Source organism: Macaca nemestrina, chromosome 4, assembly GCF_043159975.1.
Source record: "Macaca nemestrina isolate mMacNem1 chromosome 4, mMacNem.hap1, whole genome shotgun sequence".
NCBI lineage: Eukaryota > Metazoa > Chordata > Mammalia > Primates > Cercopithecidae > Macaca > Macaca nemestrina.
This window is the reverse complement of record NC_092128.1, coordinates 173,322,454-173,347,998: the sequence shown is the minus strand read 5'-3', so window position 1 is coordinate 173,347,998 and position 25,545 is coordinate 173,322,454. Positions and strand designations below refer to the sequence as shown.

General features: G+C 38.7%; 1 protein-coding gene and 1 non-coding gene across 2 annotated transcripts in view; one reads left to right on the top strand and one right to left on the bottom strand.

The window, feature by feature from the left end:
* The window catches only part of LOC105472759 (uncharacterized), a 28,964-nt gene extending 23,977 nt beyond the window's left edge, over positions 1–4,987 (top strand). Inside the window, exons 2-3 of the transcript XR_011622781.1 lie at positions 3,935–4,051; positions 4,685–4,987. This is a non-coding gene — a transcript (uncharacterized protein). The remainder of the gene's footprint in view (positions 1–3,934; positions 4,052–4,684) is intronic.
* LOC105472765 (keratin-associated protein 13-1) lies at positions 677–1,650 on the bottom strand. Its single transcript, XM_011726293.2, has one exon. It carries the CDS (start codon positions 1,468–1,470, stop codon positions 952–954), a length of 519 nt encoding a protein of 172 aa, XP_011724595.2. The 5' UTR covers positions 1,471–1,650; the 3' UTR covers positions 677–951.
* Positions 4,988–25,545: the final 20,558 nt, after the last annotated feature.

Sequence of the window (25,545 nt, the reverse complement as noted above, 5' to 3'; positions counted from 1 at the left end):
TAACATTTCCTTAATTTTATGCTCAGATGTGAATTAAATTATCGCTTCTGATGATATCAAAGGGTTCTTATCTTCAGCTTTACTTAGTGTGAAACATTAATAAAAACCGAGGTGGAATATCAATCCTCCATTCAAGTTTCATGGTATCCCTTATTACACATATGTAGATAATTGAATCATATTGAATTCTCATCAATGAGATGCAGGCATTTGATCATGATTACCAACAAATATTGGGTGACTTCAAAAGTTACTTCAAATCATTTTGGTTTGTCTTTAATTTTTCTTTTATGTGTACCTATAACCATATAGTTCTAAATTTTTTTCTCTGCAGATTCCTGATATCAACTAGTCTGCTACATTATACTTGTTGGCATAGACACAAGAATCCACATTTTGTAAGGGGATCAAGCTAATTCCTGATTCTGAGATTTTAATGAATAAAAGTCTGTATATTTAGTAGACTTCCACTACCTGTAGTTTGAGTAACAAAAATCTCTGAGACCCCCAAAAGTTTGTTTGAATCCCAAACTTCATAGGATTTTCAAACCTATTCCTATATATATATATATACACCAATTGTTACATAATAATCCCCTAATACATCACAACCAAAACCTAGCAATAAAAAACCACCACAAACATAGCTGAGTATGAGACCAATGGATTTATTGGATTAAAATGATTTGACTTTTTATAAATTATAGAAGAAAATCAAATAATACAAATTCTACTTTTAATGTGTACTTCAACATTTATTTTGAGCTAGTACTCTAATTACAGTTTTTCAGATGAAGCCTACCAGCCAGTATTTGGGGCCAAAGACAAACTGAGAACTTGATAATTAGAGAATAAGAGGCTAATTCTTTCTGTACATGATAAAGACAATAAAGGTTATGAGTAGAGGCATTAATGGCATTGGCCAACAAAATTAGCAATTTAAGAAGATGATCAATAATAGAAGCCTGATGCACAAGTTGGTCTGTAGCAAGAAGACTGGCAGCTCCTAGAAGCCAAGTAGGTTGGGCGGCAGAATCCAGAGCCATAGCCCAGGGAAGGGAAGCCACAGCCTCCATAACCCAGGGATCTGAAGCCACTGGACCCACAGCCCACTGAGTAGCAGCTCCTCGATCCATAGCCCAGGGAGCGGCAGCTGCTGGATCCAAAGCCTAGAGACCCAGAGTAAGTCGTCTGGCAGGGACTGCAGAGCAAGGAGGTTCTGGGGCGGTAGCAGGAGGTCTGGCAGGGGCTGGACTCCACAAAGGACGGCTCGCAGCTGGTGGGCTCCCAGCAGGTCTCCTGACGGCCCCTGTAGAGAGAGGAACCCAGCTGGCAGGTGCTGGGAGAGCAGAGGTCAGTGCTGGAGACCAGGTTGGTGGGATAGGAAAAGCCACAGGAGGAGGCTGGGTAGCGCAGGTAGCCGCCAAAGGAGCGGGAGGAGAAGTTTCCAGAGCAGCAGTTGTAGGACATGTTGACAGGAGATGTGAGTTCAGCTGAGTTACACTGAGAAGATTCTGAGTTTGGATGCCAGTCCTGGACAGGACCATTTATATACTTTCAGCCGTGGGTGTGGCACCTTACAGGGTCATCCTTCACAAATTTGAGCTCCCACCTTTGCATATAAGTAACTTAGTAATCTTCTTTGTAATTGCAGTTAACTAACACCCTTCATCTTACGTTTATGGTAGAACTCATTTTGTTTTTACAGCTCTGCGTCAATGAAATACATTTATGTTTTAAATGCTATGACAGTATGTGATTAATGCCTACTCCATTATGGCCAGGAAAACCCCTCTTATTTTCTCTGCCCGTGATTTATACATCTGCTCCTGTTTTGGCTGGGAAATTCTTTCTGTCTTGGGTGGGGATAGCAATGCATTCATATTTTTTGTTAATGGCCTAGAGGCAGAAATCTTATTGGTTCATACTCTCCAAAATAGTTTGCCATCTGTTATTTACTATAATCAGTGCTTATAAGTCCAGTCTCGAGGGCCTGTATAAAAGTAAGCCAAAGGAATTGAGAGATAACTAGACATACATATTATCTTGAACAATTTTTTTTAAAAATTAATATTTAGAAAAAAAATCAAAACAAAAGCAAAAAATAAATAAATGAATAAAACAATATGGACTCGTGAAAAAAAGCAAAGTAGAAGACACTGCTGAAATGAGGTAGGAAACAAGTCAGAGTAGTCAGAACAGCAGAAGGATGCTCAGGACTGTCAGGGTTTGCAACTAATGGATAGATACTCCATCCTTAAAGCAAATCAAAATGCTTTCAAATAAACTTATTTGATGCCTTTTGTATGATGCATTCATATTTGTAAGTGTTCTGGAGCCTACCTGCCTACAACACCTCTAAACCCCCACTTCAAAATTTTGGATGCCTTCTGAGCATTTGCAGGGTAACATCAACTTCTGTGTTTTTCTCCCTTCTTGTGATACGTGACTCTGTCCCAGCCCTCTTTAAAGAGGTGGATTTAGGTTTTGTGGGTGTTGAAAAGTATAATTTGGAGATCCTCATTAAAAATACAATATTATGAATATAATGATAGATATCAACATGGATATTAACTTAGAATAAATACTCCCATAGTTAACAAAACCCAAGCTGTCACAAAATCAAGACAATAATATACCTTTATCATCATCCTCATCTATAACCTTTTTCTGCATTTTTTGGTTGCATAGTCAGTCTTTGATCATCTCTACATATGACAATGATTTTGTCAACATGATTTGCTGTAGAACAAATGGAAGTAAAATTCAGTGTTTCTTCTAGAAATAGTACATCAAAAATACTTGAATTATTTTTTATGACAGAAAAGTTTTTTTTTTTTTTAAACATTGCCCTTTGTTGTGAGCAATGCCACAGCTGTAACACCCTCTGTCATTTCTTTTCAGCAGGGCTTCAAGCCTGAGATTGTGCGCCTCTGATCCAGATGTCCCTGGTTCACCTCCCACCTGTGTCTGTTGGCAATGCAGGCTATTTGTATGGGGATCGGCTGCAAACAGCTGTGGATCCAGGGTTGTAGGGGTCTTCTAGTTTGTGGCAGAGCAGTGTCCTTGTTCCAGTCCTTCTACTTAAGAGGAAAACTTGCTAAGGCTTATAAGGTTGACACTGGGGACTAGATGTATTAGAAGTAGTGCAGGCAGCCCCGCAGATACACCCACAGCCTGAGGATGCTACGAGGGACTCCTAGTCCACAGCAGCTTAGCTGGAGCAGTGGGTTCCTCCCAGTCTCCCCGGGAGTGATAATAGAGCTTTGGAAAATGTCAGGCAAGAGAAGTACCCTCAACCTTACCCTTCATTACGCTACATCTGTCTCTGCCTCTGCTAACATGCCCTGCCCAAGATGTCTGAGCATGTGCTCATGACAGTCTCTCAAAGACATCAGGGACTTACATGGAGTGCCAGGTCTCCCTCGGACACCTGTCAGGACAATGTCTGTCTCTGGGGCCGCAGCCTCACTTTTAGTAATTACATTGCTCTGTGTGTTGTTGCTGTTGTTTTTGTTGTCTTTGCTGCTGTTTAATCCCAAACCAAAACAGAAAACAAAATAAGAAAATGTCTGGTAGCTTTATTATGTTCTTTGGATATATGTTTTCTAACAATTCAAGACACAAATTCCCTGACGAATATACTCCAAAGTCCAAATATGTGAAGTCAGGGGCTCAAGAAGTGTAAAGTCATGGCTTATGTCATGGAATTGCAAATCTAGTTAATAAAAAGGTAATAAAACTATACAACAGATACTAAAAGTATCAACTTTTTCTTAATGTAAATGTGTGTTTAATTGGAATTTTCTTTAGAACTCACTAGATAAAATTTGCATAAGTCAAAAAAATGACAAAGAAGCTTCCCCCACATCAAACACTTACTTTTAAGAACTTTATCTTGCGATCTTCCAAATATCTAATTTTCTTTCTATAGGCTCTTGGCAGCTAGGAGAAAAGTCCTAGCCCACATGATGCTGTGAAGACCGTTTCTTTCTCAAATCTTCATTTTCCAAGGAACTTTTTGAAGATAACCATCCTATCACAACTAAGGGTAACTTTTTGTTAACTGGAAATAGGACCAGTGTTAATCAAATGAACAAAGTCAGCAAATGTTTTTATCAGGGCTCACCCTTATGACTGCACTCCCTGCTTTGCAATAGTGCCCTTCTCCTCCCCATGCATATCCTGCCCTCCTCGGTTAAAATAATAGACCACAAACTCACAGGTCCTTTGTCAAATCCAGCCCGCATAGGTTCGTTTACCTCACAAGTGCAGGCCCCCCTGGGCATTTTATTAAACTATAAATTAGTTGCTAATATTCAACCATCAAAAGATTTCACAAAAATTTGGATTTGTGATTTCTTTTTTTAAAAAATTCTGAAAGTCTGGTGATGCTGTATTTTCTCACTCACAGTTGGCTGGAACTGAAGACAATCTGCTCCATGGATGTGGGACATGCTTCTTATCATCCCCACAACTCTAACCACCCCTCTTGTCTCCCAGCTCTACAGCCACATTTCAGTTGTGAATACGCATCAAGCCTGCACTATTATTTTGTCGTGTTAGTTAATGTCTCTATCATAAGTGAGAGAATGTGAGATGAATTAAGAAGCTTTGGGTTTCAAGAAAATTTCTGAAAACTATATCCTCGTACACTTGACAAATATTCTTTCATGTTTAATAGGAAAATACATCATGTCTGTGATGATGGATTAGAATATGAAGCATCAATCATCAAACAAATCACAAATCCACTGAACCACCTCACTTATATTTATGAGCTGCCTGCATCATGTACTGGCTTGAAACGATCTCCTCTGACTTCAAATACTTTATAAGCCAGCAGAATTTGAGTTGGTTTTTATATGCTGGGCAAATGCTGAAATCAGTGTTGTCTAACTTCTGAATATGCAACAGAATGAACAATAGGTCATTTTAGGACATGCAAATAAACCAACAAATAATTAATAAAAAACAGATGATTAAACTTCTCCTAAGGCTGCCTCATTCGTGGTTCTAATGTACCACCATTTTTGGAAATTACTCCCTTAAATTGAAAGGTTAATATCTAGCCAGGAGCCCATAGGAGATCCTCATAGCCCTGTGAAATCATACTGCATGCCTGACCACCGTAACCTCCTCTGGACACGGCTTGTCTGTCCAAAACTATAAAGTACATTAAAGATAGAGGAAAGGTAATCTATTTTCTCCTTGTACTATTGTAATTTGATTGTAATGTGCAGTTTTTGATAATAATATGCTGTCATCTCTTTTCATGCTATTGCAAAGATGTAATAGCCATTACAAATGTTCTCATTCAAGAACGCTGAAGATGGATTTAGTGGCATTAATATCCATCCTGCAAGATGGAACATCTTAGAGTTTGAACAGAGGCCATGTCACTACCCAGTGACACTGTACAGATGGTCGCATGATGACTAGTAATGACTCCTTTCACCATAAATACCAGGGCAAATAGTGATTTTTGACAGGCTATGACAGCTGAAACTGGGAGGCAGAAGAAAAAGGGCTTTCAGTTAGAAATCAAATGAATGGCATGATGAATATGCCTGTAGCACAGAAACAGTCCCTAGCATATAGTAGGCACGCCATAGATAGACGTTGATAGAATGAAAAGGGAAGTTAGGCATGCAGATGTCTTATATGAAATCAAGCATCTCAGAAGCCTATCTAAATGGTAACTATTTTGCCTTTGTTCATTCTTTGATTTGGCAGCTGAGTGAAAGTTGGCTATATCTATTAATAGATTTGGAAGCTTTTTCACTCAGAAATAGGCAGCCTCAACAGTGGATCAGATACAAACCACGGGCTGGCCTTTGTCTAGCTGGAATCAAATCCTAGCCTAGTGGGGAAAAAAGCAAGATAAGGGGGAAAGAGAACATGCTAGAAGACATGTGTGTAAGCACCCTTCCTCCTCTGCCATTTTTGAAATGAGGAAAGTTCCTTTATCCCCCTCGCAGGGCATATAATAGGGTGTGGCTCACTTCTTCCATGCCCCACAGCTTAAACCCCTAGGGGGGACCATGCAGACCAGCAGGTTGTGGGAAGTGTGGGCTCGGACCTCATGGCAGCATCTAGGGTTGAGTGTTTGCAGCTCCCAAAGCCCCAGTGGGCATATGTTACAGTCGGCTCTTTTGGCTTAGCTAAGTTAATCAGCTCAGACCGTCTGCCTTATCACAAGGACAAAAGACTTTCTGTATCTCAGGGTTCTTGCCCTAGTGTACCAGAAAAATCAGATCACATGTGGGCTTGGAGGATTAGTGCAAGGTTTTATTGAATGGTGGAAGCAGTTCTCAGCAGATGGATGGGGAGCTAGAAGGGGGTTGGAGTGGGAAGGTGGTTTTCCCCTGGAGTCGGGTGGTTCAGAGGCTGGACTCTCTTCTGACAATCCTCAGCCAAATTTCCCTTGGCGTTCCACGGTTGATGGCCTGCCAGTGTCTGTCAGTGTGTTCTTCTGCTGGTGTTGTTCCGCTTGACGTCCAGCTGCCTTTGTATTTGCCTGATAGGGTCTCGGGGTTTTCATAGGCCAAGGATGGGGACATTGTGAGCCAGGGTGGTCCTGGAAAATGCAACAGTTGAGCATGAAAACAGGAGTGCCTGTCCTCACTTAGGTCTGCGGGCACAGGCCCTACCCAGCACTTCCCTGCCCCCTTCCCTGTCACTTTGAAGAAGTCTGGCCTCAACCTGATTTTGGATGTCACCATTGTCTCCCTGCTTCCCTTCTATTTAAAGTCTTTGCTGGAGATTGAAGGAGTGACAAAATAACATAAAGAAGGCAATTCCGTATTTACTCAGCATTTCTTCATCTAACCTCTGGAAGGTATCATAGGATTGGGTGAGATTTCTGTTCATGAACTCCCTTTATTCCTGAAGGGAAAACAAACAAACAAACAGTTATGGATAAGGAAGATGTAGATACGAGAGTAGGAAAAAAGGAAACAAAAGGGGGAGGCTATTGCAAGTTGCTTCCACATTTTCAGAGCTCTAGAAGTAGAGGATATTTGAGGTTCCTCTGTGTCCTAGGATTGCGCACTTTTTTTTTTTTTTTTTTTTTTTTTTGAGATGCAGTTTCACTCCTGTTGCCCAGACTGGAGTGCAATGCCACGATCTTGGCTCACTGCAACCCCTGCCTCCTGGGTTCAAGCAATTCTCCACCTCAGCCTCCCGAGTAGCTGAGATTACAGGTGCCCGCCACCATACCTGGCTAATTTTTGTATTTTTAGTAGAGACAGGGTTTCACCATGTTGACCAGGCTGGTCTCAAATTCCTGACCTCAGATAATCCACCCGCTTCAGCCTACCAAAGTGCTGGGATTATAGACATGAGCCATTGTGCCCTGCCTGGCTTGTGCACTCTCGAAAGAAAATAAAGCAAAATCAAGTGAAGATTCCTAGATAGGACCCTTAGTCCTTCTCAGTTGGCTGAGCTCTGTGGTGGGTGGATGATTAGAGACACAGACATGGTAGAGATAAAGTACCCCAGTATCTCTTGGGAACAACTGGAGAGAGCCCCTATGTTTGAAAAACTTCCAAAGTTCTTGTTTTGCTTTTCTCCCTTACAAGTATTATAAACTGCTTACCTCTCTTTGTTCATTTTCCATTTCAGTGCTGAAATCCTATGATGCTAAGATTTGGTTGTGGCAATATCGTTGGTGCCCAGAGAGTATTCCTTTGCAATTTCTGTCCCATTCCAAGTGGATTGAGGCTTTCATGAAGGTGGTTAAAGAGCATTAGGATGTAGTTGAGCCTAATTATTCCTGGGGAAGTGTTATACACAGAGTTCCTTCTTTCTTTTTCATTATTTTCCTTGATATTAAATTTTTCACCTACCATCATTCCAGGATTTGATTAATTTTTAAAGACTTGGGATTTAAAACAAGGGACAAATAAGGTAATCTCAGGTCATTGTGGAATGGAGTATATTTGACCACTTAGAATCTTAAACCCTGATGATTTTAAGAAATGCTGTTCAAAATGTAGATGTCAGAATCCCACCAGCCCAGAGAGTAGTTCTAGGGTGGGGGCCTGCCATTGCAATTGTGGGACAGTGAAATGTAGAAGTTCAGCATGCATTGTGCTGTCAGAACACTTTGCCTGCAAACCCTGGTGCTGCCCTTTCCAGCACTGCCTCGCTTTGCTCATTGTGTGGTTGTGAAAATGAACTGGGATAATATAAATAGATAAATAGAGATACTGAAACATAAATAACCAGAGTACTGCCAGCTGGTTAGTAAATCTCTGCTGAAATAACAAAAGAAACCCTTGCCAGGTGATGCTGAGGTATCAGATTTGAGAACCACGGCTGGAAATAGTTTTAAGTATGTTTTTGTGCTTCGAGTCATTCTTTGGCTTAAGAACAAAATGTTCAGGATTAAATGAGAAATTTGGAATTTCAAACTCTATACTTATTACAAAATAAAAACATAACGCCTGCAACACAGTATTGGAAGCACTGTTTTAAATCTTTATGGAACCAGTCAGCTTTTCAAAAGTCAGTGATCAATGACCTAACTATACGATTTAGTTTCATGTCCCTATGGTGTGTTTCTTCTTCATTTACGCTTCTTCTCTAATTTGTCTTATTTTTTTATTTCCATCGATCTTTTTTTTACTTTATCCCTGTTCCATTCTCTATATTTTCTCTTTCTTTATGCTTATTTTAAGCACCCCTTTTCTTGGTTTGGTTTTCTAAAGTGGGAATAATTTCAAACTGAGGAAGTGTTTCTTTTTGTTCCATCAATTAAATAGCATTGCTTTTCTATTTATTGGTTGAATAAAGTTGACTCTCCTCTACGTTTGTTTCCAAAAGTAGTTGAGCATTTTTATTCATTTCTCTTACAATGTTCTGAATCTAATTGGTTTTATTGGTGCTTTATTTAATTTTACACTATAAATCATTGAAAACTTTCCAGGTTCTAGTTTACATTTTAAAATCTCGGCATTATAATGCCTTTTTAATTGAATATTCTCAAGTGGTAAACAATTCCAAGATGATTTGCAATAATGGCCCTAATGAAACTTTTTTACAACCATACGCATCTGGCCTCAGAGCTATTAGTCTATTGTTACTTTAGGACACCCTAGCTTTGCACAATACCCCATCTTAATTTACCAGACCGGAAGAACTTGGAAGATAGGGATAAAGTCTATTCCTCAATTACTGACTTGCAATGGACTTTCAGTAATGTTTATTAAAAAGATGAATACAGGTATTTTTAGTGTGAACTTTATTAATTTTATTTGTTGACAACAGAAAATATATGATTATAATTTCATGAACTATGAGATTTTGCTGCCTGATTCCTTGGAAAACAGTCATAAAGGGCATGGCATCTGGTCACCATGAGATGGCAGGAAATGGGAGGTGGCAGGGGGCCCTGCCAGGTTGCATGGTAATTATTGGCAATGAAAATAGCTATCGTCATCCTTAAAATAAGAAAGGAATGATCTGTGTCTCTTAAGCACATGAATAAAACATATTCAGCCATGTCTGCAGGGGCAAATCAATTTTATTTTAATTAGATAACTAGTGAAACTGCAAAGGACTTTTTGAATACCAGGATGTTTTCTCCCTACACCAGTGGTCAAGGGTATATAAAGTTCTTTAGGAGAAAATTTGTTAGAATTCCTTATTAAATGCAAGGAAAACTGAAGTCAGGAAACAATAGCTAATTGAAATTCTATAGTACGCATTTTTTTTTTTTTTTTTACTTTTAGCGATGGCCTGTCTCCTGTTATGCGAGTTGAATTTTGTCCTCCCATGAGATTTGTATTTTAAAGTGTTAACCCCCTGCACCTCAGAACATAACCTTATTTGGTGATAGAGCCTTTATAGAGACAGGCAAGTGAAAGTGAGGTCACTGGGGTGGGCCCAATTCATTCATATAGCTAGTGTCTACATAAAAAGGGGAAATACAGAGGCAGAGACAGACACACACAAAGGGAAGATAACATGAAGACACACAAGGAGAAGACCATTCAGGACCATTTAGGGAGATGGCCATTTGGGGAGAAGTATCCAAGAAAGAGGCCTAGAACAGATGCTTTCCTCACACCCCTCAGAAAGACCTACCTGCCAATACCTTCATCTCAGCCTTCCAGCCTCCAGGACTGTAAGACAACACATTCCTACTAAGTCACTAAATTTGTGGTACTTTGTAATGGCAGCCCAAGCAGACTTATATATCCACCATCTGTCAAAGGGAATTCCCCCCAACTCAGGAATTGAGTGGCCACAGGGACCTCCTTCACTCAGTGTCTACCATGTTTCTCCTGGTCAGCAAAGAACATGCCAGCCATCCTGTGCCCTCTTATGGACACCCTTCATCAGCCTGTCCAAAGGACTGGGCTTTGAGCATTGGGCTGTGGACTCTGCAGTTTTCAGCCTCTGTGGATGTGGGACCTCCCTTTTCCCAGATGATGGGCTGGGTTTCTGTCACACTCATAATTGCTCCTCCAGGAGAAGTCAGTCACCTTATTCCCAGTCAATTTGTGGTCACAGGTCTAAAGAGCAGCATGTTGCCTTTCTAGACTCTCATAAATTTTTCCCTAACTTTGTTACTAAAGAGATTCTAGATTTCCTAACTCATAAACTGCTTATTCATTTCCAAAATATGAGGTCTTCAAAAGCCATCTTCAAGAACTTAGCTGAAGCTTTTTAATATACCAGTGACCTATGCTACAGCTAGAAATCTGCAAGTTGTTACTCCTGAAAGTATCTCTCTTCTCCCCCTTTCATTATCTCCCTTCTCTCTCCTCTTTCCCCTCTCTGCCTCTTCCTTTCTTGGAATACATTTTATGTTTCATATTTTCTCGATCCTCTTTTTTCCAAAGTGTCTCCCCAAAATAGAAGTGTTCCAGCTTCTTTAAAATCATCCTCCTAAGTTAACACAGAAATCAGGTTTTTGTTTTTACTTATTTTTGTGTGTTTTATATGCTTCTAGTAAGTTTCCTCTGGCATGAAAATCCACTGGTCCTCTTTGGGAAGGCCATTTAACTGTAAGATATAGCATCTCTGGAGACTATTCAAGGCAAGTGCCCAGATATTGAAATCACTGCAATAGCTTCATTCTTAATTAGCTCTCCTATTTAATTTATTTTCTTCTCTTGGTCTCTATCCAAACATGGAGCCACAAAAAGATATTTTTTAAGTCTGAATAGTGATTAGCTTTTCTCCATCCCTTGTGTGATAAATCAGAGTATAACTTAAGAAATGTGTTGAGAAAAGTTCTTTCTTCTGTGCTAGCTGTTCCACTTGAGACCTAAGTGTTATCTCAAATAAGCAGAATCCAAATTCAACCTAAAGTTAGAATACAGTTCTTGCCATCCTGAAATAGATTTCAGCCTCCTGAAAGAGTCAGAATTTAGGACAATTTGAGAGAGGATTTTATACTAATAACTTAGACTGCTGTGAACTCATAAACTTCATTTTTTCCTTCATTTATGCATTTATATGTCAACTCAGCTGATCAAAATGAATAATGCCTATTATGCTTTAAAAATCTCATACTTAGAAGAGTAAATGAAATAAATAAAATAAGTGAATGAATGAAATGAATGAAATTTGCAGTAAGACAAACCTAAACTTGAGCATAATTCTATCATTTATGAGAGGTGACCTTAAAGTTATTCAGATTTGTTGGTCTCTGTTTCAACACCTAGAAAATATGAATGGTAATAACATATATTTCTTTGGAGAATTAAATGAGACTACATATGTACAATTTCTGCTAGGGCCATTGGACACATGTTGGTTCTGCTACTTTCCAACCCTTCCATCTAGCTGCCACGTTGCTCTGTATCTCTTTGTTTTCATCTCTCTGTATCCAGGAAGTCCTCTTGGACTAAACTTCCTCAACTTCTTAATGTCGTGTCTGTGATTTCTCCTCTATGGGCTTACTTTTTGATTTTTCATAGTCCTGGTCTTGTCTTTTTAGAGTTTTTATGCTCATGTCTACCTTCCTATGGCATCTAAACTAGAAATTACCGTGAAATGACAAGAAGGGTCAACTTTCAGAAAAGTGTGATGAAATTGACAAATATATTTGAACCAATGGGATTTGTCAGAGAAAAGTTAGAAAAAACTTCATGGAGGAAACATGTTTTGAGGTGGATTTTCAAGTTCAACTCTTTGGAGTTCAGTTGAATTGAGATAGGAAAGATAAAGACTTTCTAAGAGGTTACGATATCAGGGTGAAAGTGTTTTTGTCATTTCTTTAAGGGGACATAGAATATTTTTTGTATCCATGAAGTCTAGGGTGATGGCATAAAGCTGTAGTAGATCTCGGTTATTGGGTAAATCATGCCTAGACATCAATCTAATTAAAATTTATTTTCACCAGAATTGAAAAACTGGAGCCAAAACAGATCTCTAAACATGCTTTAACCCCTAAATATTTTAGTATTTCCCACTTTGCTCGTCTAATATTTCTTTATTCTTTACCCTGCTGCCTTCAATCCTTCATTCTCCATCCACCCAACCATCATCTCCCATCTTTTGTGTTACTGAGCAGTACATGCAAAGGTTAAGAGGAGAGACTCAAGTAAAACTATAACACTACATAATTTCTGCTATTGCAGCTCATCTGTAAGAAGGATATAAAAATTATTACAGATTTACTCTGAGTTAAATACTATAACTTATGTGCCATGAATAATACTTAGCACAATGCCTGGCTAAATGCTTTAAATGCACATAAAATGTTTTTCAATGTTATCTACTACTATTTTTTATAATTGAGATTCCTCATTGTGTTCTTAAATTAAGCATTAGACCCTCTAATCCATTTTGCCTGATTTTTTTTTTTAAAAAAGAACTAGGAATGCTTTTAGGTATGTTTCTAGCTCCAAAGAACTCTCTAGAGTTTCACACCACTAGAATGAGTTAATTTTTGTTAGTTCAGTGATACTAATGTTCACAAATGCAGTGAATTTAATTCATATACTATAGCACAGTTCACAAAAGCTTTAAGTGAACAAATACATCTTAACAAATGTGGTTTTCTATAACATGGATTACATCACATGTTCCAAAGTGAAGAGTTCTCAAAACTATTATAGTAAATATATCAAAATATAGAAAATCAATTTGTACTTTTTGGTAAATGAATTTAGACAGAGCCTCACCACTATGATGAGGTGTAGAGTATTTCATAGACTTAGCTTACATTTAATAGCACTGTTTTATATATTTTTTCTAATATTTTTTCTAATCCATATAAATAAGACTAATGTCTTTCTCTGATGGTGTTTTACCTTTTCAAAGACCTGAATTAAGAGCTTCTTATTTTTTCCCCTTTTTAGTGCTGTCAATATATTAAAGCTTATGATTTTAAATATAGCTTAATCTTGGATGAATGATATTAAAATATCTCCAAGTTCCATATTATTAACTTTATTGAAACAAAATGAAGACATGATAAATTAGCAAAAGGAGTAAATACTAGAATGACAAATAATTATCTTTCTGATGAAATAACTGTTTGCTAATACTTTAATGCCTGATTTGCTGACACTGATTAAAGCCTTAATGAATAACCACTCACAATGGTTACCTTTAGTGTGTCAGCTTAGCAAGGCTATGGTACCCAGTAGTTTGTCAAACACCAGTGTAGATGTTGTTGTGAAGGTATTTTTTACATGTGACTAACATTTAAAACAGTAAACTTTGAGGAAAGCAGATAGCCCTTCATAATAGGGGGGTATACCTCCTCCTATTTGTTGAAGGGGCCCTAACAATAAAGACTGAAGTTTCCTGAGGAAGAAGGGATTCTCAAGACTGCAACATAGAAACTCTGCCTGAGTGTCCCACTTACAGCACTGTGAATTCAGACTCAAGACTGCGTCATCAACTCTTGCTAACTCTTACCTGAATTTCCAGCCTGCTGGCCTAATTTGCAGATTTAGGGTTGTCAGCCCCCACAGTTGCATGAATGAGTTCCTTAAAATAAATATCTCTCTTTCTTTGTACACAAACACACATATTATACACACACACACACACACACGCACACACACCCTATTGGTTCTGTTTCTTTGGAGGACCCTGACTAAAACCTTCTGCAAGAAATAGCTGACTTTTTCGCTATTAACTATCAATATCTGTTTCACCAATTGATCATGTGTTTCTTGAATCTCACTGCAACTTTACAGGGTAGGACAACCTAGCAAAAAACAAAACTAAACAACAGTGTAGTCATATAGAAACTCATTGTGGAAACTGAATTATAAGAACTTGATTTTCACCTTCAAGTCACAGAATTCTGCAATTGTTAGGACTTAAAGCAGCCATCTAGTCCTACCTCTGGCATATGTAAGAGCTAAAACAACTTGCTGTAATTCAGTGTTGTTTCCATTTTAATACACGAAAACTCATCTCTATTAATGTAAGAGATCAGACATTATAATCAGTGGTTTCTGACACTAACATTTACTTGGTAGGTTTAGTAACATCTAATTCTTATGTCTTATGTTAAATATGTCTGTGCTTTGCTCAGTTCCCAATGAGACTCTGTTTCTGTTATGATATAGTGCTGAATTAGAATGAACACACAAGCAAAAAGCAAGGAACATAGAAGTTCACTATGTTACTGACTCCCTCTCTAGCCCTGTAAATTTTTCTTTTTTTTGCTAGATTATGTGCATCTTTGACAATTTTCAAGATGGAGAGAGATTTGAATACTAAGTTTTGAAAACAAAAGAGAAGTTAAATATTTCCCAATCTTCTTAGAAGAATCTGTAGTGCTTATAAACTGAAAAGCAAACTGACAAAGATTGAGGATGTCTACTAGCCTACATCAGTTAAGTGGTCCATCTAGCACTCAGGCGACAAACTTCACAAGTGCAAGGAGAAAAACTTGTCACCACATTCTGTCACGTCAGTAACACACTGCCAAGCAAGACACTGAGATCAAGTCAGGTAGGGAAGTGGCCATGCATGTCCATGCAAAATGATGGAGAGAAGAGAACTAGGGCATCTGTTCAAATAGAACATGTATTATAATTGGAGGCTGTGAAGAATCCTGTTATTCAAAAGGTGTTTGGTTTCTTTAATGTATTTTTAATAAAGATACATGATAATATTTTATTCACATGAACTGTACAAAAAGACAAGTATAGTCCTGTGGCAGAAATTATTAACATAGAAACAAAACAAAATAGGGTGAAATAATAAGTATGACATTGTTGCTTTCATCTCTTCTTGGTTCAGTTTATGTCCAAGAAAATATAAATGAACTTGCCTTACTTTCTGGCCAGGGTGCCACTAGCAATGGCTTATGTTATTCCTATGGTTGAAAGACAGGTTGTCACTATTTCTGATATGTCTATCGATCAAGCAGATTGATACAACCACTGTTGCTGGATCCTGAGATCACTTACAGCAATACCACAGATTAAATGAAAAAATTTCTTAACAGGCAAAAACTAACAGAGCTCACTCAAAAATACCTGGACAGCCTGACTAGCCCTGGATCTATAAAATAAATTAAATTAAGAGTAAAAAAATTCTAACACTGAAAATTCCAAGATAAGATGGTGTATTAGACTGTTTTCGTGCTTCTCATCACGACATACCTGAGGTTGGGTAATTTATAAAGAAAAAGAGGTTTAATGGACTCACAGTTCCAAGTGGCTGGGGAGTCCTCACAATCATGGTGGAAGGTAAAAGACATGTTTTACATGGAGGCAGGTGAGAGAGAGTGAGACAAGTAAAAAGGAAAACCCCTTATAAAACCGTCAGATCTCCTGACACTTATTTAATACCATGAGAACAGTATGGGGAAAACCATCCCCATGATTCAATTATCTCTCACTGGGTCCCTTTCACAATACATGGGAATTATGGGAGCTATAATTCAAGATGATATTTTGGTGGGAACACAGCCAAACCACATTATTTTATCCCTGGCCCCTCCCAAATCTCATGTCTTCACATTTCAAAACCAATCATGCCTTCCCAGCAATTCCCCAAAGTCTTAACTCATTTCAGCATTAACTCAAAAGTCCGCAGTCCAAAGTCTCATCTGAGACAATGCAGATCCCTTATGCCTATGAGCCTATAAAATCGAAAGCAAGTTAGTTACTTCCTAAATACAATGGGGGTACAAGCATTGAGTAAATACAGCTTTTCCAAATGGTAGAAATTGTCCCAAACAAAGAAGCTATAGGCCCTGTGCAAGTCTGAAATCCAGCAGGGCAGTCAAATCTTAAAGCTCCAAAATGATCTCCTTTGATTCCATGTCTCACATCCAGGTCACACTGATGCAAGAGGTAGGTTCCTGTCATCTTGCGCAGCTCTGTCCCTGTGGCTTTGCAGGGTACAGCACACCCTCCTCATTGGTTTCACATGCTGGGGTTGACTGACTGTGGCTTTTCCAGGCACATCGTGCTAGGTGTTGGTGGATCTACCATTCTGGGGTTGGAGGACAGTGGCTCTCCTCTCACAGCTCCACTAGGCAGTGCCCCAGTGGAGACTCTGTGTGGGGACTCACACCCACATTTCCCTTCTGCACTGCCATAGCAGAGGTTCTTCATGAGGGCTCCACCCCTGCACTACAACTCTGCCTGGACATCCAGGCATTTGCATACATCCTCTGAAATCAAGGTGAAGGCTCCCAAAGCTCAATTCTTGACTTCTGCATATCCACAGGCTCCATACCACTTGGAAGCTCCCAAAGCTTGGGGTTTGCACCTTCTGAAGCCATACCCTGAGCTGTACCTTGGCTTCTTTTAGCCATGGGTGGAGTAGCTAGGACACAGGGCACCAATTCCCTTGGCTGCACAGAGCAGGGGACCCTGGACCTGGCCCATGAAAACATGTTCCCTTTCTTGGCCTCTGGCCCTGTGATGGGAGGGTCTGCCTCAAAGGTCTCGGACATAGCCTGGAGACATTTTCCCCATTGTCTTGATGTGATGGTTAATACTGATTGTCAACTTGATTGAATTGAAGGAGGCAACGTGTTGATCCTGGGTATGTCTGTGAGGGTGTTGCCAAAGGAGATTAACATTTGAGTCAGTGGGGATGGAAAGGCAGACTCACCCTTAATCTGGGTGGGCACCATCTAATCAGCTGCCAGCTCAGCTAGAATATAAAGCAGGCAGAAAAAAATGAAAAGACTAGACTGGCCTAGACTCCCAGCCTACATCTTTCTCCCATGCTGAATGCTTCCTGCCCTCAAACACCAAACTCCAAGCTCTTCAGTTTTGGGACTTGGACTGGCTTTCCTTGTTCCTCAGCTTGCAGATGGCCTATGGTGGGACCTTTGATCATGTGAGTTAATACTTAATAAACTCCCAAATTATATATATAATGTATATATATGTGTATATATATAATATTTTATATATATGTGTATATATAAAATTTTATATATACACAATATTATATTTTGGTGGTAACACAGACATATATACATATGTATCTCCTATTAATTCTGTCCCTCTGGAGAACCCTGACTAATAAACTTGGTGATTAATATTTAGCTCTTTGTTACTTATGCAACTTTCTGCAGCTGGCTTTAATTTCTTCTCAGAAAATGGGTTTTTCTTTACTATTGGATCGTCAGGCTGCAAATTTTTCAAACCTTTATGCTGTTTGACTTTTAAAACTGAATGCCTTTAACAATACCCAAGTCACCTCTTGAATGGTTTGCTGCTTAGACATTTCTTCTGTCAGATACCCAGAATCATCTCCCTCAAGTTCAAAGTTCCATGAATCTCTAGGGCAGGGGAAAAATGCTGCCAGTCTCTTTGCTAAAACATAACGAGAGTCACCTTTACTCCAGTTCCCAACAAGTTCCTCATCTCCATCTGAGACCACCTCAACCTGAATTTCATTGTTAACATTTTGGTCAAAGCCATTCAACAAGTCTCTAGAGAGTTCCAAACCTTCCCACATTTTCCTGTTGTCTTTTACACACTCCAAAGTGTTCCAACCTCTGCCTGTTACTTAGTTCCAAAGTCACTTCCACATTTTCAGATATCTTTACAGCAGCACACCACTCTACTGGTACTGATTTACTGTATAATTCCATTTTCACACTGCTGATAAAGACATACCAAAGACTGGGTAATTTGTAAAGAAAAAGAGGTTTAATGGACTCACAGTTCCACATTAGTAGAGGGGGGTCTCACAATCATGGCAGAAGACGAAAGGCATGTCTCACATTGTGGCAGGCAGAGAGAATGAGAGCCAAGCAAAAAGGAAAACCCCTCATAAAACCATCAGATCTCATGAGTTATTCACTACCAGCATAACAGTATGGGGAAAACCTCCCTTGTGTTTCAGTTATCTCCCACTAGGTCCCTCCCACAACAATGGGAGCTACAATTCAAGATGAGATTTGGGTGGGGATATCACCAAAGCATATCAGATGGTTTCAATGGCAAATCATTCAAAATAGTTGAAAAAATTAAGTCTACATAAAATCTTTCAGAAACATAAAGTATAAAAAACACACACACTCATCTTATGAGGTCAATATTATTTTAATACAGATCCATACAAGGACATTACAATGATGGAAAATTACAAACCAATATCTCTCATAAGCAGAGTCACAATAATCCTAAAACAATCTATAAATCTAATCCAGCAATGTATTAAAAGTATAATGCATCATGATCAAGGAGATTTTCCCCAGGGATGCAAAGTTGGTTTGACATTTAAAATTAACCAATGCAAATTGATTGCATCAACAGGAAAAAGAAAAAGACTCTACAGTCATTTCAATAAATGCATAAAATACCCTTTGGAAATAATGAACATGTCCTCATGACAAGAGCTTTCAACAAACATGTTTTAGAAGAGAACATTCACAGTTTGATAATAGGCAACTGCAGGAAACCTATAGCTGGAAACATTTAATTTTACTCACTGATGAAAGACTGAATGCTACTTCCACTTAAGATGAGGGACAAGACAAAGATTTTGCTTTGATTGCTTCTATTCAACAGTGTACTGGAGGTTCTACCTAGCCAAAAAACATTAAAAAAAAAAAGTCATACATATTTTTTAGGAAGAAATTATATTGTATTTATTTGCAGATGACATTAGCATGTATACAATATATGAATTTATTTCATATGAAAATATAAAATAATTTACAAATATCTGATAAGACTAATAAGTGAATTAATAAGACTGTAAGATATGAGATCAATATACAGAAAAAAATAGAATTCTGTATAAAGTGATAAATAGAAATTTCCATTTAAACTAGCACCAAAACATAAAATAGTTATGAATCTAGCAAAACATATGCAGGATTGCAGAGTTTAGGTATAATGAAAACTACAGAGTTTAAGTAAAATGAGAACTACAATAGTATAATGAAAACTACAAAACTGAGAGACATTAAAGAATGTCTAAGTAAATGAGGAGATACAGCATGCTCAGAGAACAGAAAACTCATTGCTTTTAAGATACTATTTCTCTCCAAATTGACTGTAGATTTGACATAATCCCAGTAAAAATCATATTGGGATTTTATTTGTAGAAATTGGCAAACTTATTTGAAAATGTATATAAAAATGCAAAAGGAGTCAAATTGTCCATTTTGAAAATAAAGTACAAAGTTTGAGGATTCAAAATCTGATTTCAAGGTTTACCATAAAGCTATAATAATGAAGACACTGTGGTATTGGCCTAAGGATAGGCATATAGATTAATGGAACAGAAGCATGACTCCAGAAGTAAATTTATATAAATAAGATTAATTGACTTTTGAGAAAGGAGTCATAATGATTCAATGGGAAAGGACAGTCTTTTCAACCAGTTGCTCCAGGACGGTTGGACATTCATAGGAAAATTGAAATACAAAAGCAAAATACACACACACGTACGTACGTACATATATATAGAGAGACCCAAAGTCTGCATGATATACCAAGAGATTTTCAGCTAAATTTGTCTTCATCAAAATTAAAAACATCTGTTTCCAAAGACTTTAATAAGAAAATGAAATTAAAAGTCACAGACTGGAAGAAAATATTGGAAAAACACATACTTTGATAGAGGATTTGAATCTTAGTCTTCTGCATAAAAAACAGTAAAAATGTAATTATAATGAGATAATACACATAGAAAATGGTCAAAAGATTTGAACAGACACCTCTAAAGGAGAAGTATGGGAGGCAAAAAGTACATGAGAAAATGTTTAATATTATTACTCATTAAAGAAATGCAAACTGAAACCACAATGGGACACCATTACATGCCAACTAGAATAGACATAATAATAATAATACACACAGTGCTGTTGAGACTGTGAAACAAGCAAGATTTTCATACATTGCTATTGGAATGCAAAATGGTATAGCCACTGTGGAAAATAGTTTGTCAGTTTTTTATATGTTAAACATGCAGTTACCATATAAACCAGTAATCCCATGCGTAGGTATTTACCTAAGAAAATTGAAAACATATTGTATTAGTCTGTTTTCACACTGCCTTAAAGATACTGCCTGAGATTGGGTAATTTATAAGGAAAAAAGATTTAATCGACTCGTAGTTCTGCATGGCTGAAGAGGCCTCTGGAAACTTAGAATCATAGCAGAAGGTAAAAGGGAAGCAAGGCACGTCTTACATGGTGGCAAGAGAGAGAGAGCACACAGGAGCACCTACCACTTGTAAAACCACCAGCTCTCTTGAGGAGTTCCTCACTATCACAAGATCATCATGGTGGAAACCACCCCCTTGATCCAATCACCCCCCACCAGGTCCCTTCCTCAACATGTGGGGATTACAATTCAAGATGAGATTTGGGTGGGGCCACAGGGCCAAACTACATCATTCTGCCCTTGGCTTCTCCCAAATCTCATGTCCTTTTCACATTTCAAAACCAATCATGCCTTCCTAACAGTCCCACAAAGTCTTAACTTATTCCAGAATTAACCCCAAAGTCCAAGTCCAAAGTCTCATCTGAGACAAGGCAAGTGCTTTCTGCCTATGAGCCTATAAATAAAAAACAATTTAGTTACTTCCAAGATACAGTGGGGGTACAGGCATTGGGTAAATGTTCACATTCCAAGAGGGAGAAATTGGCCTGAACAAAAAGGCTACAGACCCCATGTAGTGCAGTCATTAATTATTAAAGCTCCAAAATAATCTCCTTTGAAGTCATGTCCCACATCCAGGACACACTGATGCAAGGGGTGGGCTCCTAATGACTTGGGCAGCTTCACTCCTGTGACTCTGCAGGGTATAGTCCTCATGGCTGCTTTCACAGGCTGGCATTGAGTGTCTGTGGCTTTTCCAAGTGCACAATGCAAGCTGTTGGTGAATCTACATTTCTGGGGTCTGGAGGATGGTGACCTTCTCATGGCTCCACCAGACAGTGATCCAGTGGGGACTCTGTGTGGGGGCTCATACCCCACAGTTCCCTTCTGCACTGCCCTAGCAGAGGTTCTCCATGAGGGCTCTGCCCCTGCAGCTGACTATTGCTTGGACATCCAGGCATTTCCATATATCCTCTGAAATTTAGACAGAGGTTCCCAAACCTCAACTTTTGTTTTCTGCACATCTGCAGGCCCAATACCACTTGCAAGCCAACAATGCTTGGGACTTGCACCCTCTGAAGCAACAGCTAGAGCTATACCCTGGCCTCTATTAGCCATGGCTGGAGCTGGAGCTTCTGGGATACAAGGCATCAAGTCCCAAAGCTGCACTGAGCAGCCAAACCCTGATCCTGATGTATGAAGCCATTTTTCCCTCCTAGGCCTCCAGGCTGGTGATGAGTGTGGCTCCTGTAAAGGTCTCTGACATGCCCCTGAGATGTTTTCCCCATTGTCTTGGCTATTGACATTCAGCTCCTCGTTACTGATGAAAACTTCTGCAGCCAACTTGAATTCCTCCACAGAAAATGGGTATTCCTTTTCTGTCACATGGTCAGGCTGCAAATTTTCCAAATCTTTATGCTCTACTTTTTAAAATAAGTTCCAACTTTAAACCATATCTTTGTGAACACACATAACTGAATGCTTTCAGAATAAGCCAGGTCACATGTTGAATGTTCTGCTGCTTAGAAATGTCTTCCACCAGATACCCTAAATCATCTCTCTCAAGTTCAAAGTTCCATAGATCTCTAGAGCAGGGGAAAAATGCCACTAGCTTCTTTGCTAAAGCATAGCAAGGGTGACTTTTGCTCCAGTTCCCAATAAATTCCTCATCTCCATCTGAGACCACCTCAGCATGGACTTCATTGTCCACATCACTATCAGCATTTTGGTCAAAACCATTCAACAAGTCTCTAGGAAGTTCCAAACTTTCCACATCTTCCTGTCTTCTTCTAAGCCCTCCAAACTGTTCCAACCTCTACCTGTTACCCAGTTCCAATGTCACTTCCATATTTTCAGTTTATTTTTATAGCAGTACCCAACTCTGCTGGTACCAATTCTCTGTATTAGTCTGTTTTCACACTGCTATGAAGATACTACATAAGACTGGGTAATTTATAAAGAACATGGTTTAATTGACTCACAGTTCCTTATGGTTGGAGAGGCATCAGGAAATTTACGTCATGGTGGAAGGTGAAGGGGAAGCAAGGTACATGTTACATGGTGGCAGGAGAGAGAGTACACACAGGGGAAACTGGGACTTTTAAAACCATCAGACCTCATGAGAAATCCCTCACTCTCATGAGAACAGCATGGGGGAAACCATCCTCATGATCCAATCACCTCCCACCAGGTCCCTTCCTCCACATGTGTGGATTAGAATTAGAGATGAGATTTGAATGGGCACACAGAGCCAAACCATATTACACATGTCCACAATATTATCTGTATGTGAATGTTTATAGCAGTTTTATCCATAGTAACTCCAGATTCAAAATCATCTAAATATCCATTTTCTAGTGTATAGCATGTATACAATGAAGTACCACTTGGCAATAAAAGGAAATGAATGACGGGAATATGCAACAACATGGATGAATCTCAAAAGCATTATGCTCTGTGAAGGAAGTTAAACACAGAAGACAACATAATGTATAAGTCCATTTATCATGCAGTTCAAAAAATAAGACTATAGGAACAGAAATTTAAATATTGGGGAAGCAGATTGATCCAAAGGAGCACAGGAGAATTTCTAGAAATAATGGAAACACTCTATCTCAATCAATTGGTGATAACATGACTATAAGTTTGTCATCACTCACTGAACTGGGAAGCCGAGGCAGGAAGATTGCATGAGGCCAGGAGTTTAAGACTAAACTGGACAACACAGTGAGAATCTGCCTCTATAAAAAAAAAAAAGAAAAAAAATTAGCTAGGAGTGGTGGTGTGCACTTGTAGTCCTAACCACTCAGGAGGCTGAGGCAGGAGAATCACTTGAGCTTAGGAGTTTGAGGCTACAGTGAGCTATGATCACACTACTGCACTCTGGCCTGGGCAGCAAAGCAAGCCCTTGCCCCCTCCACCAAAAAAAAGAACAGAAAGGAAAAAACTCATTGAACTGCCTGTAATCCCAGCACTTTGGGAGGCCGAGGCGGGTGGATCACGAGGTCAGGAGATCGAGACTATCCTGGCTAACATGGTGAAACCCCGTCTCTACTAAAAATACAAAAAACTAGCCGGGCGCGGTGGCGGCGCCTGTAGTCTCAGCTACTTGGGAGGCTGAGGCGGGAGAATGGCGTGAACCCGGGAGGCAGAGCTTGCAGTGAGCCGAGATCACGCCACTGCACTCCAGCCTGGGAGACACAGCGAGACTTCGTCTCAAAAAAAAAAAAAAAAAAAAAAACTCATTGAACTGTACATCTAAAAATGGTGAATTTCATTTTATGGGAACTGTATATCCATAGATCTGACTTCAAACAAATAGTCAAACAACTGACCAGAGGAATATATTAGCAACATATGAAAGACAAAGGCATACAAAAAGAAGGCGCAAATATCTCTAAAAATACATTTGCAAGAATGAAAGACTCCGTAGAATAATGGCTAAAAGATAACCAAATATGAGAAACTAAAACAGGTCTGGGTTATACAGCTAAGTGATGGAGCCAGGATTCAAACTGTGCCAGCCTAAATCCAAGAGCCTTGATCCTAACTACCGTGCTAAAATTGAAATTTTATATGTCCAGCAATTGCATCTAAATATACATGTTCCAGAAGCCCTAGACAGTGGGTACAAGGGCCTATACAGAAGTATATTTCTTGTCACGTGGTTTGTGACAGTAAAAAATCAAGGGAGATATATCAATAAAATATTTTTTATACAGTAGAATTCTATAAATTTGTAACAAGGAATAAACTAGCAACTAGTGTATCATAGCAACATGGTTATTTGCATAAAGTCTGACAATGGTGTCAGTATCGCACTTCAAATCTCATCTCTGCTACTAACTACATGGGTTACTTTGGGCAAGTAACTCAACCTGTTTGTGTCTCAACTTCTCATCTATAAAATATGTACCGTATAGAATTATTATGAGGATTAAGTGAGTTAATATTTGTGATAAAGTGCTGAGACCAGTGCCTGGCATTTAAAAGTGCTACTGTAGTGATGATGAATACACAAATATATAAATGTCAACTTGGATATGTTTTAGATATTTTTATTTAAATATATTTAATATAAAAAGAAAGGTACAGAGATATATATGTATATGTATCCAATAAGATGACATTATTGTAACTTAAAACAACAATAAATGGTATAAACCGATAAATATATGTATAGACAATTTCCTGGAATGTTATGCAAAAATGAATGCATTATTCTGATGCCTTTGGAAAGATGTGAAGAAGAATCAGACTGAGAGACTGGCCCACAAGGGGTCTCTCTCTAAGGTAGTGAATAGAATGGTGGTTACCATAGGCTTGCAAGGGTAGTGGAAAGAAGGACAGAGAGGTGTTGGTTAATGGGTGCAAAACATAGTTAGATATCTATATCTATATATATCTCTATCTATATATATCTACATATATAAGATCTAGTGTTCAGTAACACAGTAGGGCAACTGTGATTAACAATAATGTATTGCATATTTCAAAATAACTAGAAAAGTAGATTTGGAATGTTGTCAATGCAAAAAATGATAAATGTTTAAGGTGATGGATATGCCAGTTACCAGATTTGATCATTATACATCGTGTGCCTGTATCGAAATATCACATGTACCCCATAAATATGTACAACTGTCATGTATCCATAAACATTTAAAATAAAAAAGAGAAAGATGAACGCAAATCTGACAACGTGGTGACAATTGTGAGTTTAGGCATCCAGAAAACTACTCTAGAATTTCCTTTAATTTTCTATGTTTTCAGTAAATGCAAGGGTAAGGTCTCAGAAGAGATAAGAAGAACCGAGAGGTGTGTAAGTAGAGCTGTTTATAAACCTTTTGTTTGTCGCCCAGACTGGAGTGCAGTGGCATGATCTTGGCTCACTGCAACCTCTTCCTTCCAGTTTCAAGCGGTTCTCCTGCCTCAGCCTCCCCAGTAGCTGGGATTACAGGTGTCCACCACTATGCCTGGCTAATTTTTGTATTCTTAGTAGAGACGGGGTTTCACAATGTTGGAAAGG